This window comes from Bombina bombina, chromosome 2, assembly GCF_027579735.1.
Source record: "Bombina bombina isolate aBomBom1 chromosome 2, aBomBom1.pri, whole genome shotgun sequence".
Taxonomy (NCBI): Eukaryota; Metazoa; Chordata; class Amphibia; order Anura; family Bombinatoridae; genus Bombina; species Bombina bombina.
Genome location: NC_069500.1, coordinates 975,406,972 through 975,429,956, shown reverse-complemented (window position 1 = coordinate 975,429,956; position 22,985 = coordinate 975,406,972). Strand labels below are relative to the sequence as shown.

General features: G+C 40.8%; 1 protein-coding gene across 1 annotated transcript in view; it reads left to right on the top strand.

Annotated features, from left to right (window-relative positions):
* The first annotated feature begins 1,651 nt into the window (after window positions 1–1,651).
* Window positions 1,652–22,985, top strand: part of SLC39A8 (solute carrier family 39 member 8) — a 115,089-nt gene continuing 93,755 nt past the window's right edge. Inside the window, exon 1 of the mRNA XM_053703494.1 lies at window positions 1,652–2,183. Coding sequence (XP_053559469.1) covers window positions 1,944–2,183 — 240 coding nt within the window. The 5' untranslated portion in view covers window positions 1,652–1,943. The remainder of the gene's footprint in view (window positions 2,184–22,985) is intronic.

Below are 22,985 nucleotides of genomic sequence, written 5' to 3'. Positions count from 1 at the left end.
ATGATCAATTTTTCTTCTCTTTGTATCCCTTTAATTTTGCATCAGTTGTGTCTTATGCAATTTTACACCTGAGAAGTTGGCAGATGCTGAGTATGCAACTTGCAACCCACAAATAGCTTTAAAATAGCTGAATTTGACAGGTTAAACTACTGCAAGGCTGCTGTGCATTGCCAGTTTGTTTTGTATCCATTAGCAAGTCAACTAGTATTTTTAATGAGCAGTTTGGAAAGTCTGTGGATATACAAGTCAGTTGTAAAGCCTGACTCTATAACTGACATGTATTTACAGAATAACCTATTTCTATATTTCTCCCAAGATTGGCTATTTTACACATAGCTTGGCTTGGTTCATAGTCAGTGCATACTTGCTTCACAATGAACAGAGTCCATAGTTTACCCTAGAAATTAGCAATACTATTAGTGATATTTCACAAAATACAAAATAGGTCTATATTCATTAAAGGAAATATTTCCAACAGTAGTCTCTGCTGAGATATTAACTTGAATTTGGAGTAGATTCTGTGACATCTACTGTATCTGCAGCCTTTTTTTAATGTTCATTTGATATTCATTAGGTTTGTATCCCTGTTTATTTTTAAGTGAATGTGTTCCTAAGAATAAAATGAGAACTGCTAAAGTTGGAAGACACTGGTTAGGTAGGAAAAGCTTGCTAATGAATCTACCCCAGTCTAGAGTTCTCTCCTCATATTTCCATAGTGTAAAACAGAATTAAGCAGAATTTCACTGAGTGGAAAACATCTAATTCTTTATTAAACATTTGCAGCTCCAAACTGTGACTTTACCTATGTGTTTAATCTGTTCACATGAATAGCTGGGATCAGTAATGCAAAAATTTAATACTTAAATTATTAGAGCACATTTTTTTGAATGTCCCTCTAAGTTATATGTAGCACAATGACATATTCTCTTGCACTTGCATACTATGTCTCAACATTAAGGACATTCATTATAAACATGTATACCTAGTTTGTAGCTCCACTTGTTTTACTAGTTCAGCAATGGGCAGACACTATTCAAATGGAAATCTTGGAGTTGAATTTCTAGAAGTGAGTATGCAAAAGTAAATTAGAAGACAGAATCTAAGGAAAGTTTTAAATTACTAAGGAAATGGTGTGTTTATCAAGGACAAAGTGGATTTATTGAAAGCACTGTGCTGTTATCTCACAATAAGCCCATTTACAGAGAATAGATCTGAGTGGACTTGGCTTGCTCATATTTACTCACTCCATGATGCCAAGCTGGGCTTGGGAAGAGACAGTATTTTACAGGTCAAGGAAAGGATGGAAGGGGTGAAGTAGAAAAAATCTCGAGACCATGAAAAGGCATTACACATGCAGGGGAAGTCACCTAACTGTAAAGGGATCTTAAACATGAATTAACTTTTTTTTATCACAGAGTTAGATGTCAGCCAGCATGTTATACTATGTTAGCTTACTTTCATTTGTTTCCTGCTTTCCTAGTATTATCTTTTGTAAAGATCTTTAGTGCTTAGTGGATAAAATATGCCGACTAACCAATTTTAAGTACTAAGAAACAAAAAATATATATCTTTTTGTTATCTGTTGCAGGCACTGAAAAACAAAGCTGGTACCACTGATCTCTTTAAAACAAATACTTCCTGACTGTGTACTCAGTGCTCGGGTGGAACTGCAGAGCCCAGTAGCAGAAGCTGCCTTTAGATAAGCTTAGGTTGGGTTTTTTTTGTTTTGTTTTCAAGAGATTCTATAGGAATTATCACAATAGCTAATTGTTTGCCTTTACTTCATATCACTGCATATCAAGGTGTGTAATTGAACGCATTTAATTAACGTTTTTGAGTGTTCTACCAGATTAAATTGCAGTGTAGTTAATTAGGCACCAAACTGCTAGAACAGATTAGTCCTGGCTTGTCCCTTGTCCCTTAAAGTGCATCCAGCTCTCGGAATGATCTCTCAGGGGTGCACTGGCCGGATCCTGTTGTCCCTGTATGTGGCTGTGGGCATAGGTCTGGCTGGGGCTGCCTCCCAGGACTCGCAACAGGTGGAGCACAGATTCATACACTCACTCCTGGAGCTTTATGGAGCGAATGGGTCGCTGAGCGTCGGTAATGTGAGCAAACTAATGGACATCTGTGGGAACCGTGCAGAGATACTGAGCCAGCAGCATGAGAGCTACACCAACCAGGTAACTGATACTCACTTTCTGTTGTAGAAAATCACATTTACAGCTTTAAATCTGTGGAAAGCTACTTTTGAAAATTAATATTTATCATATGTTAAATTGTGCCATTATTATTAATGTACAAATGTTTGTTGAATATGTTTAACTTCACAGCCTAAGAGGCAAAGCATTGTACTACTTGATTATATGTTATGTAGTAGTCTATCATCTATCTGTCTAGTTTTTCAGCATTTATTGTAGAGTTACTTATTAATAAATCTGCTATCATCTCTCTCTCTCTCTCTTACAGAACATTGTTGATATAGGCTTTAAATACATTTTGTCTAATGTTTAGCCCCTGTTTCAGTTCAGTACATTAGTCCTAAATTGCCTGAGTATAAAAGTCAAAATTTAAGGGATATAAAACAGTCTGTTTAAAGGGACAGTATACACTCATTTTCATATAACTGCATGTAATAGACACTACTATAAAGAATAAGATGCACAAATACTGATATAAAAATCCAGTATAAAACTGTTTAAACACTTACTTAGAAGCTCTCAGTTTAGCTCTGTTGAAAAGGTAGCTGGAAAGCCCACTGCAAGTGGGAAATAAGACACTCCCCCCCCCCTCTTTTGCATATGAAAAGACCCTTTACACAAACAGGAGCAAGCTGGAGTAGGTATCTGACGGTATTCTCATAAAACTTTGGGGATTGGTTAGGAGTCTGAAAATCAGAGCAATGTTATTTAAAAATAAACAAAACTATACATTTTTTAGAACCCCCCCCCCATTATGGGCTATATAAATAGATCATCTACAAAACATTGATGCAAAGAAAAATGAGTGTTTAATGTCTCTTTAACTCTTGTAATAAAGAAACAATAAGCAGCGGGCTGTACTTAAAGGGCCATAATAGAAAATAAATGACATACTCTATTTTGTTAGAGCATGTCATTTTAAAACTATTGACCCAACACTATTATGTGTTTAACCCCTGCAAAAGGACCACAGCCATTTTGGACCCGCAGAGCATCACAGCTAGTTGCACATCTGATTGGATAAGCAGCAGGTTCTGCTCCGGACCAGCAGTGCTCCACACTTACTGTGTGTATAACCTCTTTGTGGAGGTTAAACACGCAGTAGTGTGGGATTGATAGTCTTTAAATGACACATTTAAAAAAATTAGAGCATGCAATTTTTTCAATAGTTTGGCCATTTAATAGTAATCATTGCAATAGGTATAATGTCAGCTCTTTTATCTCGCTAAAGGCAGTGGCTACATTGAGAATGTGTAAGTGCTCATTTTGCAAGAAAACAAGTAAGTTATTTGCTATTTTTAAAGCAGTCAGTTCCTTTTTATGTTTACTTTGATTTGACTTCTTTTTTTTTTTTTTACTAAAGGAGCACTGTTTCATATTGTCTAGTTTAGAAAAAAAAACTTCCAACCTTCTTTTAAAATTAGGGCTCTTTTTAATAAAACCATGCAGAGGTATTCTCAGGAGTGTGCTCGTCTTGAGCAATATATTTCTAATATTGTTTCAAAGGTTGTTGCATACAATGCTGCCATATAGCTAAAGTCTTGACCAGGAGCTGCAGTGCATTTAAAAGGATATAGCCGGCCGGTGATCCCATATGCATACCCATAGAGCTGCCAATCACTATAATGGACTAGCTTAACAGCTTAACTAAACACATAAGACTAACATTTGCACAATAATAAAAGCATTAGCCCATTAATATTAATATTACTTTATTATATTTGCCATACATTTGTTTCATTGTATTTCTTCTTTTTGAAGATTTATAGACTAAATGGATAGTAAAGGCAATTTTTTTCTTCACAGCATCCTGTAGTTAAAAATATAATCCCAAAAATTGCTCATATAATTTGCGCTTTACCTTTTCTGAAGTTTCACCTCTATCTTCCTCCTAATATTGTCTCCTTTCCAAACTCACTGTGAGGCTAATTTGCAACCTGAGTGCTCTCAGTTACGTAAGCTCCTTTGAGTGTGCATGCACTCACACATGCGCTTAAATTGCTGATTTTACCGTGCATGTGCATTTGGAAGCGATCCTGATATTTGGCTATTCTCTTGGAGGATAACACGCTACACTATAATCTAACAAGAAGTCGGTTCCAGCGTATTTCCATTAGGCATGCTCAACTTCCTTTTGAAAACCTGGCAAATGTCTTTAACAATAGAAGTGTGCATGCTTAACTCGGCCGCAACAACTACGCATGCCTTGGGTGCTTGCATTATATGTAAATTTGTGGGAATGTTAAACTGCGTCTCAGACAGCCCATAAATATGGGCTGTCATTTCAGACATCATCCTTATTTTTTTTTTTTTATATTTTAAATAACTTACGGGATTCGTTTCGATAAAAACGGAAGTGGGAAATGTATTTTATTTAATATGTGTGTTCAGAAGAGTTTAAAAAACATAATTTATGCTTACCTGATAAATTCCTTTCTTCTGTTGTGTGATCAGTCCACGGGTCATCATTACTTCTGGGATATAACTCCTCCCCAACAGGAAATGCAAGAGGATTCACCCAGCAGAGCTGCATATAGCTCCTCCCCTCTACGTCAGTCCCAGTCATTCGACCAAGAAACAACGAGAAAGGAGTAACCAAGGGTGAAGTGGTGACTGGAGTATAATTTAAAAGATATTTACCTGCCTTAAAACAGGGCGGGCCGTGGACTGATCACACAACAGAAGAAAGGAATTTATCAGGTAAGCATAAATTATGTTTTCTTCTGTTATGTGTGATCAGTCCACGGGTCATCATTACTTCTGGGATACCAATACCAAAGCAAAAGTACACGGATGACGGGAGGGATAGGCAGGCTCATTATACAGAAGGAACCACTGCCTGAAGAACCTTTCTCCCAAAAATAGCCTCCGAAGAAGCAAAAGTGTCAAATTTGTAAAATTTGGAAAAAGTATGAAGCGAAGACCAAGTTGCAGCCTTGCAAATCTGTTCAACAGAGGCCTCATTCTTAAAGGCCCAAGTGGAAGCCACAGCTCTAGTGGAGTGAGCTGTAATTCTTTCAGGAGGCTGCTGTCCAGCAGTCTCATAGGCTAAACGTATTATGCTACGAAGCCAAAAAGAGAGAGAGGTAGCAGAAGCTTTTTGACCTCTCCTCTGTCCAGAGTAAACGACAAACAAGAAGAAGTTTGGCGAAAATCTTTAGTTGCCTGCAAGTAGAACTTGAGGGCACGAACTACATCCAGATTGTGTAAAAGACGTTCCTTCTTTGAAGAAGGATTTGGACACAAGGATGGGACAACAATCTCTTGATTGATGTTCCTGTTAGTGACTACCTTAGGTAAGAACCCAGGTTTAGTACGCAGAACTACCTTGTCTGAGTGAAAAATCAGATAAGGGGAATCACAATGTAAGGCTGATAACTCAGAGACTCTTCGAGCCGAGGAAATAGCCATTAAAAACAGAACTTTCCAAGATAACATTTTATATCAATGGAATGAAGGGGTTCAAACGGAACACCCTGTAAAACGTTAAGAACTAAGTTTAAACTCCATGGTGGAGCAACAGCTTTAAACACAGGCTTGATCCTAGCTAAAGCCTGACAAAAGCTGGACGTCTGGATTTTCTGACAGACGTCTGTGTAACAAGATGGACAGAGCTGAAATCTGTCCCTTTAATGAACTAGCTGATAAACCCTTTTCTAAACCTTCTTGTAGAAAAGACAATATCCTAGCGATCCTAACCTTACTCCAGAGTAACCTTTGGATTCGCACCAGTATAGGTATTTCCGCCATATTTTATGGTAAATCCTTCTGGTAACAGGCTTCCTAGCCTGAATCAGGGTATCAATAACCGACTCAGAAAAACCACGTTTTGATAAAATCAAGCGTTCAATTTCCAAGCAGTCAGCTTCAGAGAAGTTAGATTTTGATGTTTGAATGGACCCTGTATCAGAAGGTCCTGTAAGGGGGGGGGGGGGGGGGGGGGGGGGGGGGGGGGGGGGGGGGGGGGGGGGGGGGGGGGGGGGGGGGGGGGGGGGGGGGGGACCAAGGCGACAGGATGACATGTCCACTAGATCTGCATACCAAGTCCTGCGTGGCCAAGCAGGTGCTATTAGAATCACTGATGCTCTCTCCTGTTTGATTTGGCAATCAATCGAGGAAGCAGCGGGAAGGGTGGAAACACATAAGCCATCCTGAAGTCCAAGGTGCTGTCAAAGCATCTATCAGAACTGCTCCCGGATCCCTGGATCTGGACCCGTAGCGAGGAAGTTTGGCGTTCTGGCGAGACGCCATGAGATCTATCTCTGGTTTGCCCCAACGTCGAAGTATTTGGGCAAAGACCTCCGGATGAAGTTCCCACTCCCCCGGATGAAAAGTCTGGCGACTCAAGAAATCCGCCTCCCAGTTCTCCACTCCCGGGATGTGGATTGCTGACAGGTGGCAAGAGTGAGACTCTGCCCAGCGAATTATCTTTGATACTTCCATCATTGCTAGGGAGCTTCTTGTCCCTCCCATGGTTGATGTAAGCTACAGTCGTGATGTTGTCCGACTGAAACCTGATGAACCCCCGAGTTGTTAACTGGGGCCAAGCCAGAAGGGCATTGAGAACTGCTCTCAATTCCAGAATGTTTATTGGAAGGAGACTCTCCTCCTGATTCCATAGTCCCTGAGCCTTCAGAGAATTCCAGACAGCGCCCCAACCTAGTAGGCTGGCGTCTGTTGTTACAATTGTCCAGTCTGGCCTGCTGAATGGCATTCCCCTGGACAGGTGTGGCCGATGAAAGCCACCATAGAAGAGAATTTCTGGTCTCTTGATTCAGATTCAGAGTAGGGGACAAATCTGAGTAATCCCCATTCCACTGACTTAGCATGCACATTTGCAGCGGTCTGAGGTGTAGGCGTGCAAAAGGTACTATGTCCATTGCCGCTACCATTAAGCCGATCACCTCCATGCATTGAGCTACTGACGGGTGTTGAATGGAATGAAGGACGCGGCATGCATTTTGAAGTTTTGTTAACCTGTCTTCTGTCAGGTAAATCTTCATTTCTACAGAATCTATAAGAGTCCCCAAGAATGGAACTCTTGTGAGAGGAAAGAGAGAACTCTTCTTTTCGTTCACTTCCATCCATGCGACCTTAGAAATGCCAGAACTAACTCTGTATGAGACTTGGCAGTTTGAAAGCTTGAAGCTTGTATTAGAATGTCGTCTAGGTACGGAGCTACCGAAATCCCTCGCGGTCTTAGTACCGCTAGAAGGGCACCCAGAACCTTTGTGAAGATTCTTGGAGCCGTAGCCAATCCGAATGGAAGAGCTACAAACTGGTAGTGCCTGTCTAGAAGGCAAACCTTAGATACCGGTGATGATCTTTGTGATCGGTATGTGAAGGTAAGCATCCTTTAAATCCACTGTGGTCATGACTGACCCTCTTGGATCATGGGTAAAAAGTCCGAATAGTTTCCATTTTGAACGATGGAACTCTTAGGAATTTGTTTAGAGTCTTTAAATCTAAGATTGGCCTGAAAGTTCCCTCTTTTTTGGGAACCACAAACAGGTTTGAGTAGAACCCTTGTCCTTGTTCCGACCACGGAACCGGATGGATCACTCCCATTGTTAACAGATCTTGTACGCAGCGTAGAAACGCTTCTTTCTTTATCTGGTTTGTTGACAACCTTGACAGATGAAATCTCCCTCTTGGGGGAGATAATTTGAAGTCTAGAAGGTATCCCTGAGATATGATCTCTAGTGCCCAGGGATCCTGAACATCTCTTGCCCAGGCCTGGGCGAAGAGAGAGAGTCTGCCCCCTACTAGATCCGGTCCCGGATCGGGGGCTCTCGGTTCATGCTGTCTTTGGGCAGCAGCAGGTTTCCTGGCCTGCTTGCTTTTGTTCCAGGACTGGTTAGGCTTCCAGCCTTGCCTGTAACGAGCAACAGCTCCTTCCTGTTTTGGTGCAGTGGAGGTTGATGCTGCTCCTGTTTTGAAATTCCGAAAGGACGAAAATTAGACTGTCTAGCCTTAGCTTTGGCCTTGTCTTGAGGTAGGGCGTGGCCCTTACCTCCCGTAATGTCAGCGATAATTTCTTTCAAACCGGGCCCGAATAAGGACTGCCCCTTGAAAGGTATATTAAGTAATTTGGACTTAGAAGTAACATCAGCTGACCAGGATTTTAGCCACAGTGCCCTGCGTGCCTGTATGGCGAATCCTGAGTTCTTAGCCGTAAGTTTGGTTAAATGTACTACGGCCTCCGAAATGAAAGAATTAGCTAGTTTAAGGACTCTAAGCCTGTCCGTAATGTCGTCTAGCGTAGAGGAACTAAGGTTCTCTTCCAGCGACTCAATCCAAAATGCTGCCGCAGCCGTAATCGGCGCGATACATGCAAGGGGTTGTAATATAAAACCTTGTTGAACAAACATTTTCTTAAGGTAACCCTCTAATTTTTTATCCATTGGATCTGAGAAAGCACAGCTATCCTCCACCGGGATAGTGGTACGCTTAGCTAAAGTAGAAACTGCTCCCTCCACCTTGGGGACCGTTTGCCATAAGTCCCGAGTGGTGGCGTCTATTGGAAACATCTTTCTAAATATTGGAGGGGGTGAGAACGGCACACCGGGTCTATCCCACTCCTTAGTAACAATTTCAGTTAGTCTCTTAGGTATAGGAAAAACGTCAGTACTCGCCGGTACCGCAAAGTATTTATCCAACCTACACAGTTTCTCTGGTATTGCAACAGTGTTACAATCGTTGAGAGCTGCTAAGACCTCCCCTAGTAGTACACGGAGGTTCTCCAATTTAAATTTAAAATTTGAAATATCTGAGTCCAATCTGTTTGGATCAGAACCGTCACCCACAGAATGAAGCTCTCCGTCCTCATGCTCTGCGAGCTGTGACGCAGTATCAGACATGGCCCTAGCATTGTCAGCGCACTCTGTTCTCACCCCAGAGTGATCACGCTTGCCTCTTAGTTCAGGTAATTTAGACAAAACTTCAGTCATAACAGTAGCCATATCTTGTAATGTTATCTGTAATGGCCGCCCAGATGTACTAGGCGCCAAAATATCACGCACCTCCCGGGCGGGAGATGCAGGTACTGTCGCGTGAGGCGAGTTAGTCGGCATAACTCTCCCCTCGCTGTTTGGTGAAATTTGTTCACATTGTACAGATTGACTTTTATTTAAAGTAGCATCAATACAGTTAGTACATAAATTTCTATTGGGCTCCACCTTGGCATTGGAACAAATGACACAGATATCTTCCTCTGAGTCAGACATGTTTAACACACTAGCAAAAAACTTACAACTTGGTTATAATCTTTTTTAGCAAAAAACGTACTGTGCCTCAAAGAGGTACTAACGATTAAATGACAGTTGAAATAATGAACTGAAAAACAGTTATTGCATCAAATTTTAAAACAACACAACTTTTAGCAAAGGTTTGTTCCCATTAGTAAAAAACAACACTAATTAAATTTGTACATAAGAAAACAAACAACGTTTTTTATACACAGTCACTATAAGAATTCTCACAGCTCTGCTGAGAGAATTTACCTCCCTTCAAAGAAGTTTGAAGACCCCTGAGATCTGTCAGAAATGAACCGGATCATGCAGGACATATAAAAGTAGCTGACTGGAATTTTTTGATGCGTAGCAAAGAGTGCCAAAAACGGCCCCTCCCTCTCCCACACAGCAGTGAAGAGAAACGAAACTGTCACAATTAAAGCAAAAAACTGCCAAGTGGAAAATAATGCCCAAACATTTATTCACACAGTACCTCAGCAATGTAAACGATTCTACATTCCAGCAAAAACGTTTAACATGAGAATAGTTATTAAAAGGATTAGTGACCTTAACACAGTAGTTCCGGTGAAATACCATCCCCAGAATACTGAAGTGTATACATACATGTCATTTTAACGGTATGGCAGGCTTTTCTCATCAATTCCATTCAGAAAATAAAAACTGCCACATACCTCAATGCAGATTCATCTGCCCGCTGTCCCCTGATCTGAAGCCTTTACCTCCCTCAGATGGTCGAGAACAGCAATATGATCTTAACGACTCCGGTTAAAATCATAGTAAAAAATCTCTGTCAGATTCTTCCTCAAACTCTGCCAGAGAAGTAATAACACGCTCCGGTGCTATTTTAAAATAACAAACTTTTGATTGAAGTCATAAAAACTAAGTATAATCACCATAGTCCTCTCACACATCCTATCTAGTCGTTGGGTGCAAGAGAATGACTGGGACTGACGTAGAGGGGAGGAGCTATATGCAGCTCTGCTGGGTGAATCCTCTTGCATTTCCTGTTGGGGAGGAGTTATATCCCAGAAGTAATGATGACCCGTGGACTGATCACACATAACAGAAGAAAACTGAGTTTTCTAATGCTTTAAGTACCATCAAAAAGACATTAAATCAAAGATTTAGTGATGTATTCTAATCAAAGTTTAATCTGTGAATTACATGCAGAATAATATGCAGATAAATCATGTATAATAGTTGTTTAAATAATAGAGAAATGTGTACAATTTTAGCCATTTACTGTAAGTAGCAATATACACAAATATATAAAGGGGTCGATTTATCAAAGGCTTCGCCTGCCTTCACCTGCCTATGACTGCAGGTTCTCACAAGAGAACCTGCAGTCCATATTTATCAAGCAGCGGTCATCAGACTGCTGCTTACCTAACTCTTCTCCACCTCTTAGGTGAAGAATTTCAATCTCCCCGGTCTTATCCGAACAGGGAGATTGACATCTCCTGCCCGCGTGTGATTGGCTGTGTGTGGGCAGGGGGCGGCGTTGCACAAGAGCACTAAATAGCATTCTTGTGCAATGCTGAATTCCCCCAGCGGAATTCAGTCCACTAGAGACGAGCTGTGGTGGACATGGGCGCATATGTACGCCCCTGTCCGCCGTAGCTTGATAAATCGAGCCCAAGATATGTGACTCATTAAGAACAAAACTCAAGATTAGGCATCTGTGATTTAACAGATACCTGTGTATGTGTGTTATGTGTATGTGTGTTATGTGTATGCACGTTATGTGTGTTATGTGTATGTGTGTTATGTGTATGTGTGTTATGTGTATGTGTGTTATGTATATGCGTGTTATGTGTATGTGTGTTATGTGTATGTGTATGTGTGTTATGTGTATGTGTGTTATGTGTATGTGTGTTATGTGTATGTGTGTTATGTTTGTTATGTGTATGTGTGTTATGTGTATGTGTGTTATGTGTATGTGTGTTATGTGTATGTGCTGAGTTATACAACCAGCTTTCATTGTTATGTCTGTTTAAATGCTTATGATAAGTGTTTGTCCTCTCTCTGCAGTGGCGTCACTAGGGGGGGCGGGCCGCACCCTGATGACACCCTCCAGGGGGGTTTTTTTTTTTTAATTTTATTGAAATTCAAAGAAATACAATGTTGAGATGCATAGATTTTTTTTTTATTAGAGGGGCTGGCATTTGTGAACATTGGTGGGACTGGGGAAGTTGTAGACACACAATTTTTTTGCCCCTTGAGCCAGTGCTGCAATTTCAACAAATAGTTTTCCCGGCTGCTTTTGCTTGTTTGTACTTTGCTCCTCCCCTGCCCAATTTCGCTATGAATGTTGTGGGCATGCCGTGGGGCTTGCAAAGTTGCGCTGCTTTCCTAAACTTGCCTGCCTATCTGTGCTCACTGCTCAGTGACATGTGGAGCAGTGGAGTCACTCACTGCTGTGCTGTCTCTCTAAACGGGAACTGGCAAATCATGAGGGGATGCCTGGCACCTGACGCGCATGATTGTTTGACACTGTCTTTAAAATGAAGGAGCCACGTATGATGCCCACCAGACCATTACGGTTACGGTACACTAAGTGCACACTGAACAGGTAGGAGGGAGGGCGGGGTGTGGGGGTGGGCAGAGTGCAGAGGTGATTGGCCATAAGAAGCGGTAGGCACGCGGCCCGGGGCTGTGCACTGACAGACTTGGAACAGAGTCAGAGAGCAGAATTTTCATAGTTTGCGCCCTAAACCTTTTCTTTAGATGATTTATTTTTAGAGTGCTCTGTTTATCTTTCATTTGATTCTCTAGCTGAGCCAGGGCAGCAGCTCTAGGCATTGCGCTTTATAATTAATGCAGTGCCAGTTTACACTATTTTGTAAGTGTGTGTCTGAGTTTTTGTGTGTGTGTGTGTCTCAGTGTTTTTGTGTGTGTGTTTTTTGGTAGTGTCCAGTGTGTCTGATGTGTGTGTTTCTGAGTGTTAGTAGTGTGCATCTGAGTATGTTTTATAAGTGTGTCTGACGTGTTTGTATGTGTGTTTGCACTGTGTTTTTGTGTGACTGCTTTCTGGGGGGGGTGGTGACACCATAACTTACCGATCGGGTGACACCAACCCCTAGTGACGCCACTGTCTCTCTGAAACAAATTCTGTTATTTAAAATGTCCCATGTACCAAATTTAGAGTCCTATTTTTAAAGCTTATTTCTAAACAAACTCCATGGCAAACTAAGAATGTAAAGGACATTAAATAATTAATGTGTTATGGCATTTTATTATTGCTCTTCCTCTAAAAGGGTGAAACATATAATTAAAAGGTCAGCTCCCAGAGTAGTAGTAATGCACTACTTGGAGCTAGCTGAACACATCTGGTGAGCCAATGACAAGAAGCATTATGTGTGTAGCTACCACATCACCAGCCAGATTCCAGTAGTAGTGCATTGCTGCTTCCTGAGTCTACCCTAGGTATGCTTTACAACAACGGATACCAAAACAACAAATAGATTTGATAATATCAGTAAATACAAAAAGTCTCTTGAAATTTCTGAATCATGAAGTTTAATTTTGACTTTCAATATCCCTTTAATTCTCTGGTGCAATAATAATTATTTGAAAGCACCATTCTAATGCTAAATTACATGCAGAACGACATTACCCCATGATGCTTAGGCACTCTGAAGTCCAGTTGAGCATCATGGGAAATGGTAGTTCTGAAAAATCTGGAGGGGCCAAGGTTCCCCATCCCTGCACTAGTTTATTAAAATATATATTTTTCTCATTAGCACAATGCATACCTTACTCACTAAGGGACATATTCTAATCTTGTAGCATGTCAAATATCTGAAAGGAAAAGTTGGGAGAAATATTGAAGTCATTAAGACATTATGAACTGTGTCATATGCTTTCTTGAAAACATTGGTGACCAAAGGAAACTTAAAAACTAGGTTAAAGGGACACTAAACCCAATATTTTCTTTCATGATTCAGATACAGCATGCAATTTTAAGCAACATTCTAATTTACTCCTATTATCAATGTTTCTCTTGCTATCTTTATTTGAAAAAGCAGGAATCTAAGCATAGGAGCTGGACGATTTTTGGTTCAGTACCTACATTTAGCCACCAATCAACAAGCACTACCCAGGTGCTGAACCAAAAATGGGCTGTCTCCTAAGGTTAAAATCCTGCTATTTAAATAAAGACAGCAAGAGAACGAAGAAAAATTGATAATAGGAGTACATTAGAAAGTTGCTTAAAATTGCATGCGGTATCTGAATCATAAACAAAAAAAAATGGGTATAGTATCCATTTAAAGATTACATTGCAGGTGTTAATAATTTTCAGACAGCTTGTAAAATAGCTGCTGAAAATTGTAACATCAAAACTAAACAAAGGAATTTGACATATATTAATTAATTCATTAAATAATTAATTAGCTTATGAATAAATTGAAATAAATTATATCTATATATATATATATATATAATATATATATATATATATATATACACACACACAACATATATGTGTGTGTTCAATCTATTGTAGCAGGTCAAACACAGGTGTAGGTTTGCAAGAGCAAAACTGGTCTATCTTGTAAGAGTTATGTTCCTCAGAGGCAACGTTTTCTCTAAGTTGCTAGCGCATTCATTAAAATGTGTGGGGAGGGGTTAATACAACCTTATGGAATTTTCATGCTGTTTGTAAAATGTAAAGCATTGAAGCCAGTAACACTTTTCACCAGTCAAATTATTTAAAGGGACACTAAACACTAATTACAGGAGCCATCTTTCTGGAACCCAAATTTCACTGCAGGAATCTGAAGAACAGTTGCTGCACATGTGCAAATAGATCACCACTGGAATGCAATGAACACTACATTTTAAAGGGACATGAAACACAAACATTTTCTTTCACAATTCAGTTAGAGAATACAATTTTAAAAATATTTCCAATTTACTTCTATTATCAAATTTGCTTTGTTACAGTTATCAGGCAATGGGTATGTTAAAAATGGATATGTTTTTTTGCTGTGGTCACTTTATATTAATTAATTAATTAAAGGGACACTAAACACATTTCACAAGATAGTAGTAGATAGTAGTGAGGTTATATTCTGCCTCCCTCAAGTCATGGGTGAGGCCCTGTTGAAATCTATCTTTCACTACATTCCAACGCTGACCTGTTTGCACATGTGCAGTAAATCTCCTTCAGATACCTGGAGTGTAAAATAGGTTCCAAAAATTGCAGCACCCATAACTAGAGGGAGGTGCATGAAATATATGTAGTGTTTTATGTCCCTTCTAATTGTGTAATTTATTTCACAAGAAACAGTACAAAACTTTACAGAGGATTGTTCAGAATTAAAAAACCTCAATGGCTAATTTTTTTGTTTAGAGAACATTGTGATCTTCATGTTAGTTTGTATTCTGCATGAAGAACCAAAAATCTCATAAAAAGTAATCTTCATTACATCTTTTTTCTAACATAATCTGTCAAAAAATGGATCTGTGGCAAACTGATTTAACATGTATTAATAATAATGACAGAAAGTTATGTTGCTTTTGAGAAATGATGGTATGTCAATGCCAATCCATAATTTACTAAATATGGCAAACAATCCTGATTTATTATCGTTTTGCAGGTTATTTATATATTTTTTTTTATAAATGAGATTGCAAATCACGGAAATGGGAGGGGGGGGGGTAGATTAACTCATATACAAAACTGAGAACTCAACATATTCTTAAAGGGACAGTCTAATCAAATTAAACTTTAATGATTCAGATAGGGCAGGCAATCTTAAACAGCATTCAATTTTACTTTTATAATCAAATTTATTTTGTTCTCTTGGTATTCTTTGTTTAAAGGTAAACCTAGGTAGGCTCATATGCGAATGTCTAAGTCCTTGGAGGCCGCCTCTTATCTCAGTGCATTTTGACAGTTTTTCACAGCTAGACAGCACTAGTTCATGAGTGCCATATAGATAACATTGTACTCACTCCCATGCAGTTATTTAGGAGTCAGCACTGATTGGCTAAAATGCAAGTTTGTCAAAAGAACTGAAATAAGGGGGCTGTCTGCAGTGCAGATGCTTAGATACAAGGTAATCACAGAGGTGAAAAGTATATTAACAGTGGCGGAACTACCATTGGTGCAGCTGGTGCTGGGGGGCCCATAGCAGCCAGTCTATACATAGGTGTGTGCAGAATGACTACAGTTCTAATGCAGGTACATTAGGGTAGGTTGCAAGTCTATCTATCTATCTATCTTCTATCTATTATCTATCTATACAATGTATCTATCTATCCCTTATACAGAGCAGCATGCACCCTTTTTACAAAATATAAATTCTGGAGTAGCTAGATGCAAATTTTGGACTTCAGATGTATTCTCCAGGTGTAATATAATTTATATAATTTATAATATGGCATTTTCTAACTACAGTAAACCACCCCCTACAGAGAGATGCCTTCTGGGTAAAATATTCCTTGAGTTGGTACCTGCATATGTACTTGTTCCACACTCAATAGCAAGACCAAAAAGCAAATGCTGTGACCTCTTTTTTTCTGCAAACTGCTGCAATTGCACCTATGCCAACCTGTGATTTGTAGCAAATTTAAAAATAATTTCTTCCTTGGCCTATCTTGGGAGCATTCATTTACATTTTAGGCTCTATATTTAGATTAGAATTTATGGATACTCAGTGCGATGATTTAATGCTGTTAAATCAATGTTAGTTCATATACTACAGTTAATCTGTCATTTTATCTACATTAAAAGACGTGATACACCAATAATTTACAAATAGCTTGGTGGTTATATAATGTCTTTATTCTCTAAGAATTTATAGCTTATACTTTATGCAAAAAAACCTATGTTCCTAAAACAAGGATTTATTTATAATATTGTTGTGCTTGCAGAATAGTATAATAGTCTGAAAAAAAACACTGTGTATTTAGTTCACACTTTGTTACTTATTACACTAAGTAACACTAAGGTACAACACATATGAAAGATTTCTCAATTTTTTAATATTTTTAATGATGAGAGGTGATCAGGGAAATGACACTAAGGTATTAGAACATCAAATGTTTACCCTTATCAAAATACAAACTTTAATCTTACATTTACAGTTAGTTGGTTATACCCTTTGCTAATACATTAATGCTATTTTTCTTTCATCTTATATGTTAACCCCTTCACTACCGGAAATTTGCCCTAAACTACCAGAGAATTTTTAGGCATTTTTGCTATCACTCTATTTAAATAGAAATAGAGTCTCTTGTTTTTTTTTTTTATTTTCCTGCCAAAACTATATATTTTTTTATGTAGACAACCCAAGGTATTGATCTAGGCCCATTTTGGTATATTTAATGCCACCCTTTCACTGCCAAATGTGATCAAATAAAAGAAAATCGTTAACTTCTTCACAAACTTTGGGTTTCTCACTGTAATTATTTACATACCACTTGTGCAATTATGACACAAATGATTATAAAAGCTTATCTTGGATCCCCTTTGTTTAGAAATAGCAGACATTTGCCATTGGTTTTCGGAAATTAGAATACCGCTAATTGCAGCTACGCACCATACTTCTATTATTCCCGGCAGGGAAGGGATTAATCAGGTATCATGTAAGGTTAATTTTAGCTTTAGTGTAGAGACTACCCTCCCACCTGACACCTCCCACCCCTGATCCCTCCCAAACAGCTTTCTTCTCTCCCTCACCCCCCTCTGGTCACCACCTTCTTATGTACTAGCAGACAGTCTGCCAGTATGAATTTTTTAAAAAAATGTTATTATTATTGTTTGTGACGGACCCTGGCTACCCTGACTGGGTAACTCCGCCAAAAGGGTCCTGCTTCCTCCCTGGAGACTGCAGCTGTGTAGCTGCCAAGTGATTATAGCCATTAGCCCACCCAAATAACAGACAGAACCAGTATTCAGAAATCCACTCAAATAAATAGACAGACTAGTTTTCAGGTGAAACAAGTACTGATTTTTTTGTGAAACACACACTACTTATATACACATGCAGAGCCTTATCTGATCCCGAAATCCCTGCCATTCCCACCCCTCCAGACAGTCCGGCGCCTCCATAGACGCCACAGTCCCATAGTCCCCACAGTGCTTAGGTTGTGGTTTTGGGGTGATCCTGGGGTTGCTGCAGCACTTTCAGGGTGTCATTGGAAAGCCCTCGGTCCCCAGATGCCACAGTCCAAAAAGTGTCCGCTACTGGGGACTGGAGTTACAGCCTGGTAAAGGCTCCAGTAATCACCCCACCTATGGTCCTCCCTAGGGGCTACCTATCCCTAAAAGAACGGAGCTCTAGGGCAAAGGGCCTCTGGAGCGACCTGGTGTACAAGTTAGCGTGTGTTCGGGGTAATGCAGCCGACGGCAATTCCAGGAGTCCAGTGGCTTCTAAGGCTAATAAGATACTAGCATGTATTAAAAGAGGCGTTGATGAAAGACAGGAAAGCATCATTCTGTCACTATTTAAATCCCTGGTAAAACCTCACCCGGAGTATGGAGTGCAGCTCTGGGGACCGATTTCTAAAAAAGACATTGCAGACATCAGAGAAGGGCTACAAAACTAATATGGGGAATGGAGAATTTAAGCTATGAGGAGAGACTAGCCAAACTGGGTCTGTTCTCAAAGGCAATTGGTGACATGATTACTTTATCCTATAATATAAAAGTCCAAGTGTGTTTGTTCGAAGCTGTCATGTGCAGTAGAGACTGCACAAGGACAAACACACCTGGCCTTCAACAGACTGACCAGGCATCTGATCCTCCGGCTCGAGAATAGTAGGTGTTCCAGGGCGGGGCCGATCGGGCATGATGGAGGCGGGCCGGGGCCAGCCGTACCTCATACGGGGCCAGCCAGGCGTGGCACGGGTGGGGCTGGACGGGCATGGCGTGTGCGGGGCTGACAGACCTTGGCGTGGTGGGGCAGGGCTGGGCGCCGTGGCCATGAGAGAGAAAGCTCAAAAGAGGGGGGATAAAGAGAGAGCAAAAGAGGGGGAGGGAAAGAGAGAGCAAAAGAAAGGGGAGAGAGCGAGAGAGCAAAAGAGGAGGGATAGAGAGAGCAAAAGAAAGGGAGGGAGAGAGAGAGCAAAAGAGAGGGAGGGAGAGAAAGAGCAAAAGAGAGGGAGAGAGACAGCAAAAGAGAGGGAGGAGAAACGGGGGATAGAGAGAGCAAAAGAGAAGGAGAGAGAGAGCAAAAGAGGGGAGAGAGAGAGCAAAAGAGGGGGAGAGTGCAAAAGAGAGGCAGAAAAGAGAGGGGGGAGAGAGAGAGCAAAAGAGAGGGGGGAGATCAAAAGAGAGGGGGGAGAGAGAGGGCAAAAGAGAGGGGGAGAGAAAGAGCAAAAGGCAGGGGGGAGAGAGAGAGCAAAAGAGAAGGGGAGAGAGCGCAAATGAGAGGGGAGAGATAGAGCAAAAGAGGGGGGATAGAGAAAGCAAAAGAGGGGGATAGAGAGAGCAGAAAGAGAAGGAGAGAGGACAGCAAAAGAGAGAGATGAGAGAGAGAGCAAAAGAGAGGGGGGGGAAAGAGAGGGGGGAGAGAGAGAGAGCAAAAGAGAGGGGGGAGAGAGCGAGCAAAAGAGAGGGAGAGAGAGAGAGCAAAAGAGAGGGGGAGAGAAAGAGCAAAAGAGAGGGGAGGAGAGACAGCAAAGAGGAGGGGGGAGAGAGAGCAAAAGAAAGGGGAGAGAAGAGAGGAGAGAGAGAGCAAAAGAGGGGGGGATAGAGAAAGCAAAAGAGGGGGATAGAGAGAGCAAAAGAGAAGGAGGAGAGACAGCAAAGAGAGGTGAGAGAGAGAGCAAAAGAGAGGGGGGGAAAGAGAGGGGGGAGAGAGAGAGCAAAAGAGAGGGGGGAGAGAGCGAGCAAAAGAGGAGGGAGAGAGAGAGAGCAAAAGAGAGGGAGGGAGGGAGGGAGAGAGGGAGAGAGAGAGAGAGAGAGAGAGAGAGCAAAATAAAGGGGAGAGAGCAAAAGAGGGGGGATAGAGAGAGCAAAAGAGAGGGAGAGAGACAGCAAAAGAGAGGAAGGGAGACAGCAAAAGAGACGGGGGAGAGAGAGCAAAAGAGAGGGGGAGAGAGCAAAAGAGAGGGGGAGAGAGAGCGCAAAAGAGACAGGGGGAGAGAGAGAGCACAAAAGAGAGGGGGGAAACAGAGGGGGGAGTGAGAGAGCAAAAGAGAGAGTGAGAGAGAGAGCAAAGGAGAGGGGAGAGAGAGAGAGCAAAAGAGAGGGGGGAGAGAGCAGAAAAATAGGGGGAGAGAGCAAAAGAGATGAGGTGAGAGAGCAAACTAGAGAGGTGATAGAGACAGCAAAAGAGAGATGGGAGAGAGAACAAATAAAGGGCGGGGGAAGAGAGAGAGAGCGGTCTCAGGTGTTAGAAAAAAAAAAGACATGCAAAGGGCTTTAAGATAGAGATACATTACATGTCCTAAATGGGTATATGAATGTGTGTGTATGTATATATATATATATACACATATATATATACAAATTCATACAAGGAGAGATGTGCTCTACCAGGACTGAAGAACAGCTCAATAGCTAGTTCTATGGCGAAGTCACCACTAGGAGCAGCCTCTTTTAAGCCCAGTTCTGCTTTCTCAAAAAGGAAAAACTTTCCTGAAGCATTTTCAGTCTGATACCACCAAGTAAGTTCAGTCCAGCCACCGAAATACCAGGCAATTCTCCTTTGATATATATATGTTTATATGTGTGTACATATGTATTACGCATGTTTATGTGTACATATGTATTTACAGATATATATACACATATAATCACATAAATATATAGGTACACATATATAAGTGCATTGGAGCCCTTTGCAGTCAAGTAGCTGAACATAAACAATCATATATATGAAACGTTCATATTTAAAGGGACAGTTAGTCAAAAATTAAACTTTTCATGATTCAGATAGGGCATGCAATTTTAAACGACTCCAATTTACTTTTATCATCAATTTTGCTTTGTTCTCTTGGTATTCTTGGTTGAAAGCTAAACCTAGATAGGCTCATATGCTAACTTCTAAACCTTGAAGGCTTATCTCAGTGTATTTGTACAGTTTTTCATAACTAGACAGCGCTAGTTCCCCCTGTGTGCCATATATATAACTATGTGCCCACTCCTGTAGATTTATCTATGAGTCAGCACTGATTGGCTAAAATGCAAGTCTGTCAAAAGAAATATGGGGCAGTCCTGCAGTGCCTTAGATACAAGGTAATCATAGAGGTAAAAAGTATATTAATATAACCATGTTTGGTTATGAAAAAACTGGGGAATAGGTAATAAAGGGATTATCTATCATTTTTAAACATACAAATTCTAGAGCTGACTGTCTATTTAAAACATCTAAAAAATGGCTAAAAACAATTTGCATTAAAGTGTTTAACTTTTCTAGATAATCATTTAAAAACATTTAATACACATTTCTGAACGGTTTGTTATTGCAGTGGATATATAATTAAAATATTTTCAATGTAATTATAATTTTTCAGATACTTACAACTCTGACTTGTAGAAAGTAATTTTAATTTCCCCTAGTAATCTGCATTTACTAACTCACGAAAGCCTAGAAATGTGAATTAGATCCTTTTCAGTACTTTCTGTACGACCAGATTACGAGTTTTGCGTTATGATTGGCCTTGGTTAATAACTTGCAAGTTATTGTCACCGCTCACCTTTAAAAGCGCTGCTATTACAGGTTTGCAAAAACCCGGCGTGTTTGCGGGGCGATATGGCTGGTTGAGCTCCCATACGCACACAATTACCAGCGCTGCTTTGAGCTTCTTTGACGTGCTTGTGCACAATTTCCCCATAGACATCAATGGGGAGAGCCGGCCTAAAAAAAAGCCCCCTAACACTGCAATGATGGAGCGTTTAAAGCACCGTAAACGCAGCCCCCCATGATGTCTATGGGGAAAAGAAACACCCTAACATAAACCCTGAGTCTAAACACCACTAATCTGTGCCCCCGACATCACCGAGACACCTACATTACATTGGAACCAGCCGTGTGCGGTACAGCTAATACCTACAACACCTGTAACATCAGTGTAGTGAAAAGAGCCATTAACGCTGCCTTTTTCATCATAACGCACAACTCGTAATCTAGCCGTGAGATTTTCCATATAGAGATATGAGAAACATGAGAAATCCCTATAGTCAAAAATATGAACAAAGACTGCAGGTCTTGTATTGATAAATGGCAGTGTAGGCATTTACTGGTAGGGGTGAGTTTTGGTGGAAGTTCTTGCATTAGGGTCCATGATGGGAGGATTGTAGGGTAGGGGCAACTTAAGTGTGTAGAGGTGGTTAGCATAGGGTTGGCTTTGTTGGGTATCTTATGAGAGGGCTCTGTAATTACACGGCCTTATGGTATAGGTCAGTTTAGTTGGAGGGGTCATTGGGTAAGGGACAGTTTATGCAGGGAGTCTTGACTTGAGGGGTCTGTGGTGGGGCAGATTTGGAGCTAGGGACAGAGGCGTAACTAGAAACCACAGGGCCCAGGTGCAAGAATCTAAGAAGGGGCCCGCCCACCACCCCTCCCCCCTCCAAAAAAGCTGAATTTAATACATATTTTTTTTTTTTACATTTAACACAGAAAAAAATGTGAATCAGACTACATGTCTGCAAAAGGAGGTACCCTGTGCCCACAGTCTGTGAGATAGTTTGACCCCCTATTACAGTATATAGTGACACTGTTTAACCCACCAGTACTGTATATAGTAAGTTAGTGACACAGTCTGTAATCTGCTGGTGAGATGGCTGGCCTGACCCTACCCGCCCCAGTACTTTATAAAGTGACTACAGTAGTCAGGGACATGGTCCACCCCCCCATACTGTATATAGTGGTACTGTATAGTGACACTGTTTACCCCCTGCCCCCCCATGCTGTAGTAACAAGGTCTGTAATTTGCTGGTTCCACAAACATACACAAACACACATACCATGCATAAATACACACACAGTCACATACATACACACACACATAAACACCAATGGGTAAAACAGAAACACTAACCCCTGTAGTCATTTCACCCTCACATGATATCAGTGCAGGCAGTGGTAGGTTAACGTTTTTTATTAAAAAAAATTATAATTTTTATTTTTTTTTTTAAGCTGGGGCCCCCACCCTCAGGGGCCCAGTCGCACCTGCGACCTCTGCACCCCTCTGTAGTTTTGCCCCTGGCTAGGGACACAATAATGGGATTTTTTTGTGTTTTGAACTAAAAGGGAAATTGGTGCACTAGAATTTTTCTTTGCATAAATGTTTTGTAGATGATCATTTATATAGCCCATCTGGGGGATGTTTTTGTAAAAATGTATAGTTTTGCTTATTTTTAAGTACCATTGTGCTGATTTTCCAGACTCCTAACCAAGTTATAGATGCATTCTAATGTATACAGACTCCCAGCTTTCTCCTGGTTGTATAAAAGGTCTTTCATATGCAGGGGAGGGAGGAGGAGGAGTGTTTGCTTTTCCTGTTTTCCCAGACCCCTTTTGATGGGTGTCCCAGCCTACCCTCATCAATAGTGCCTAAATTGTGAGCTTCT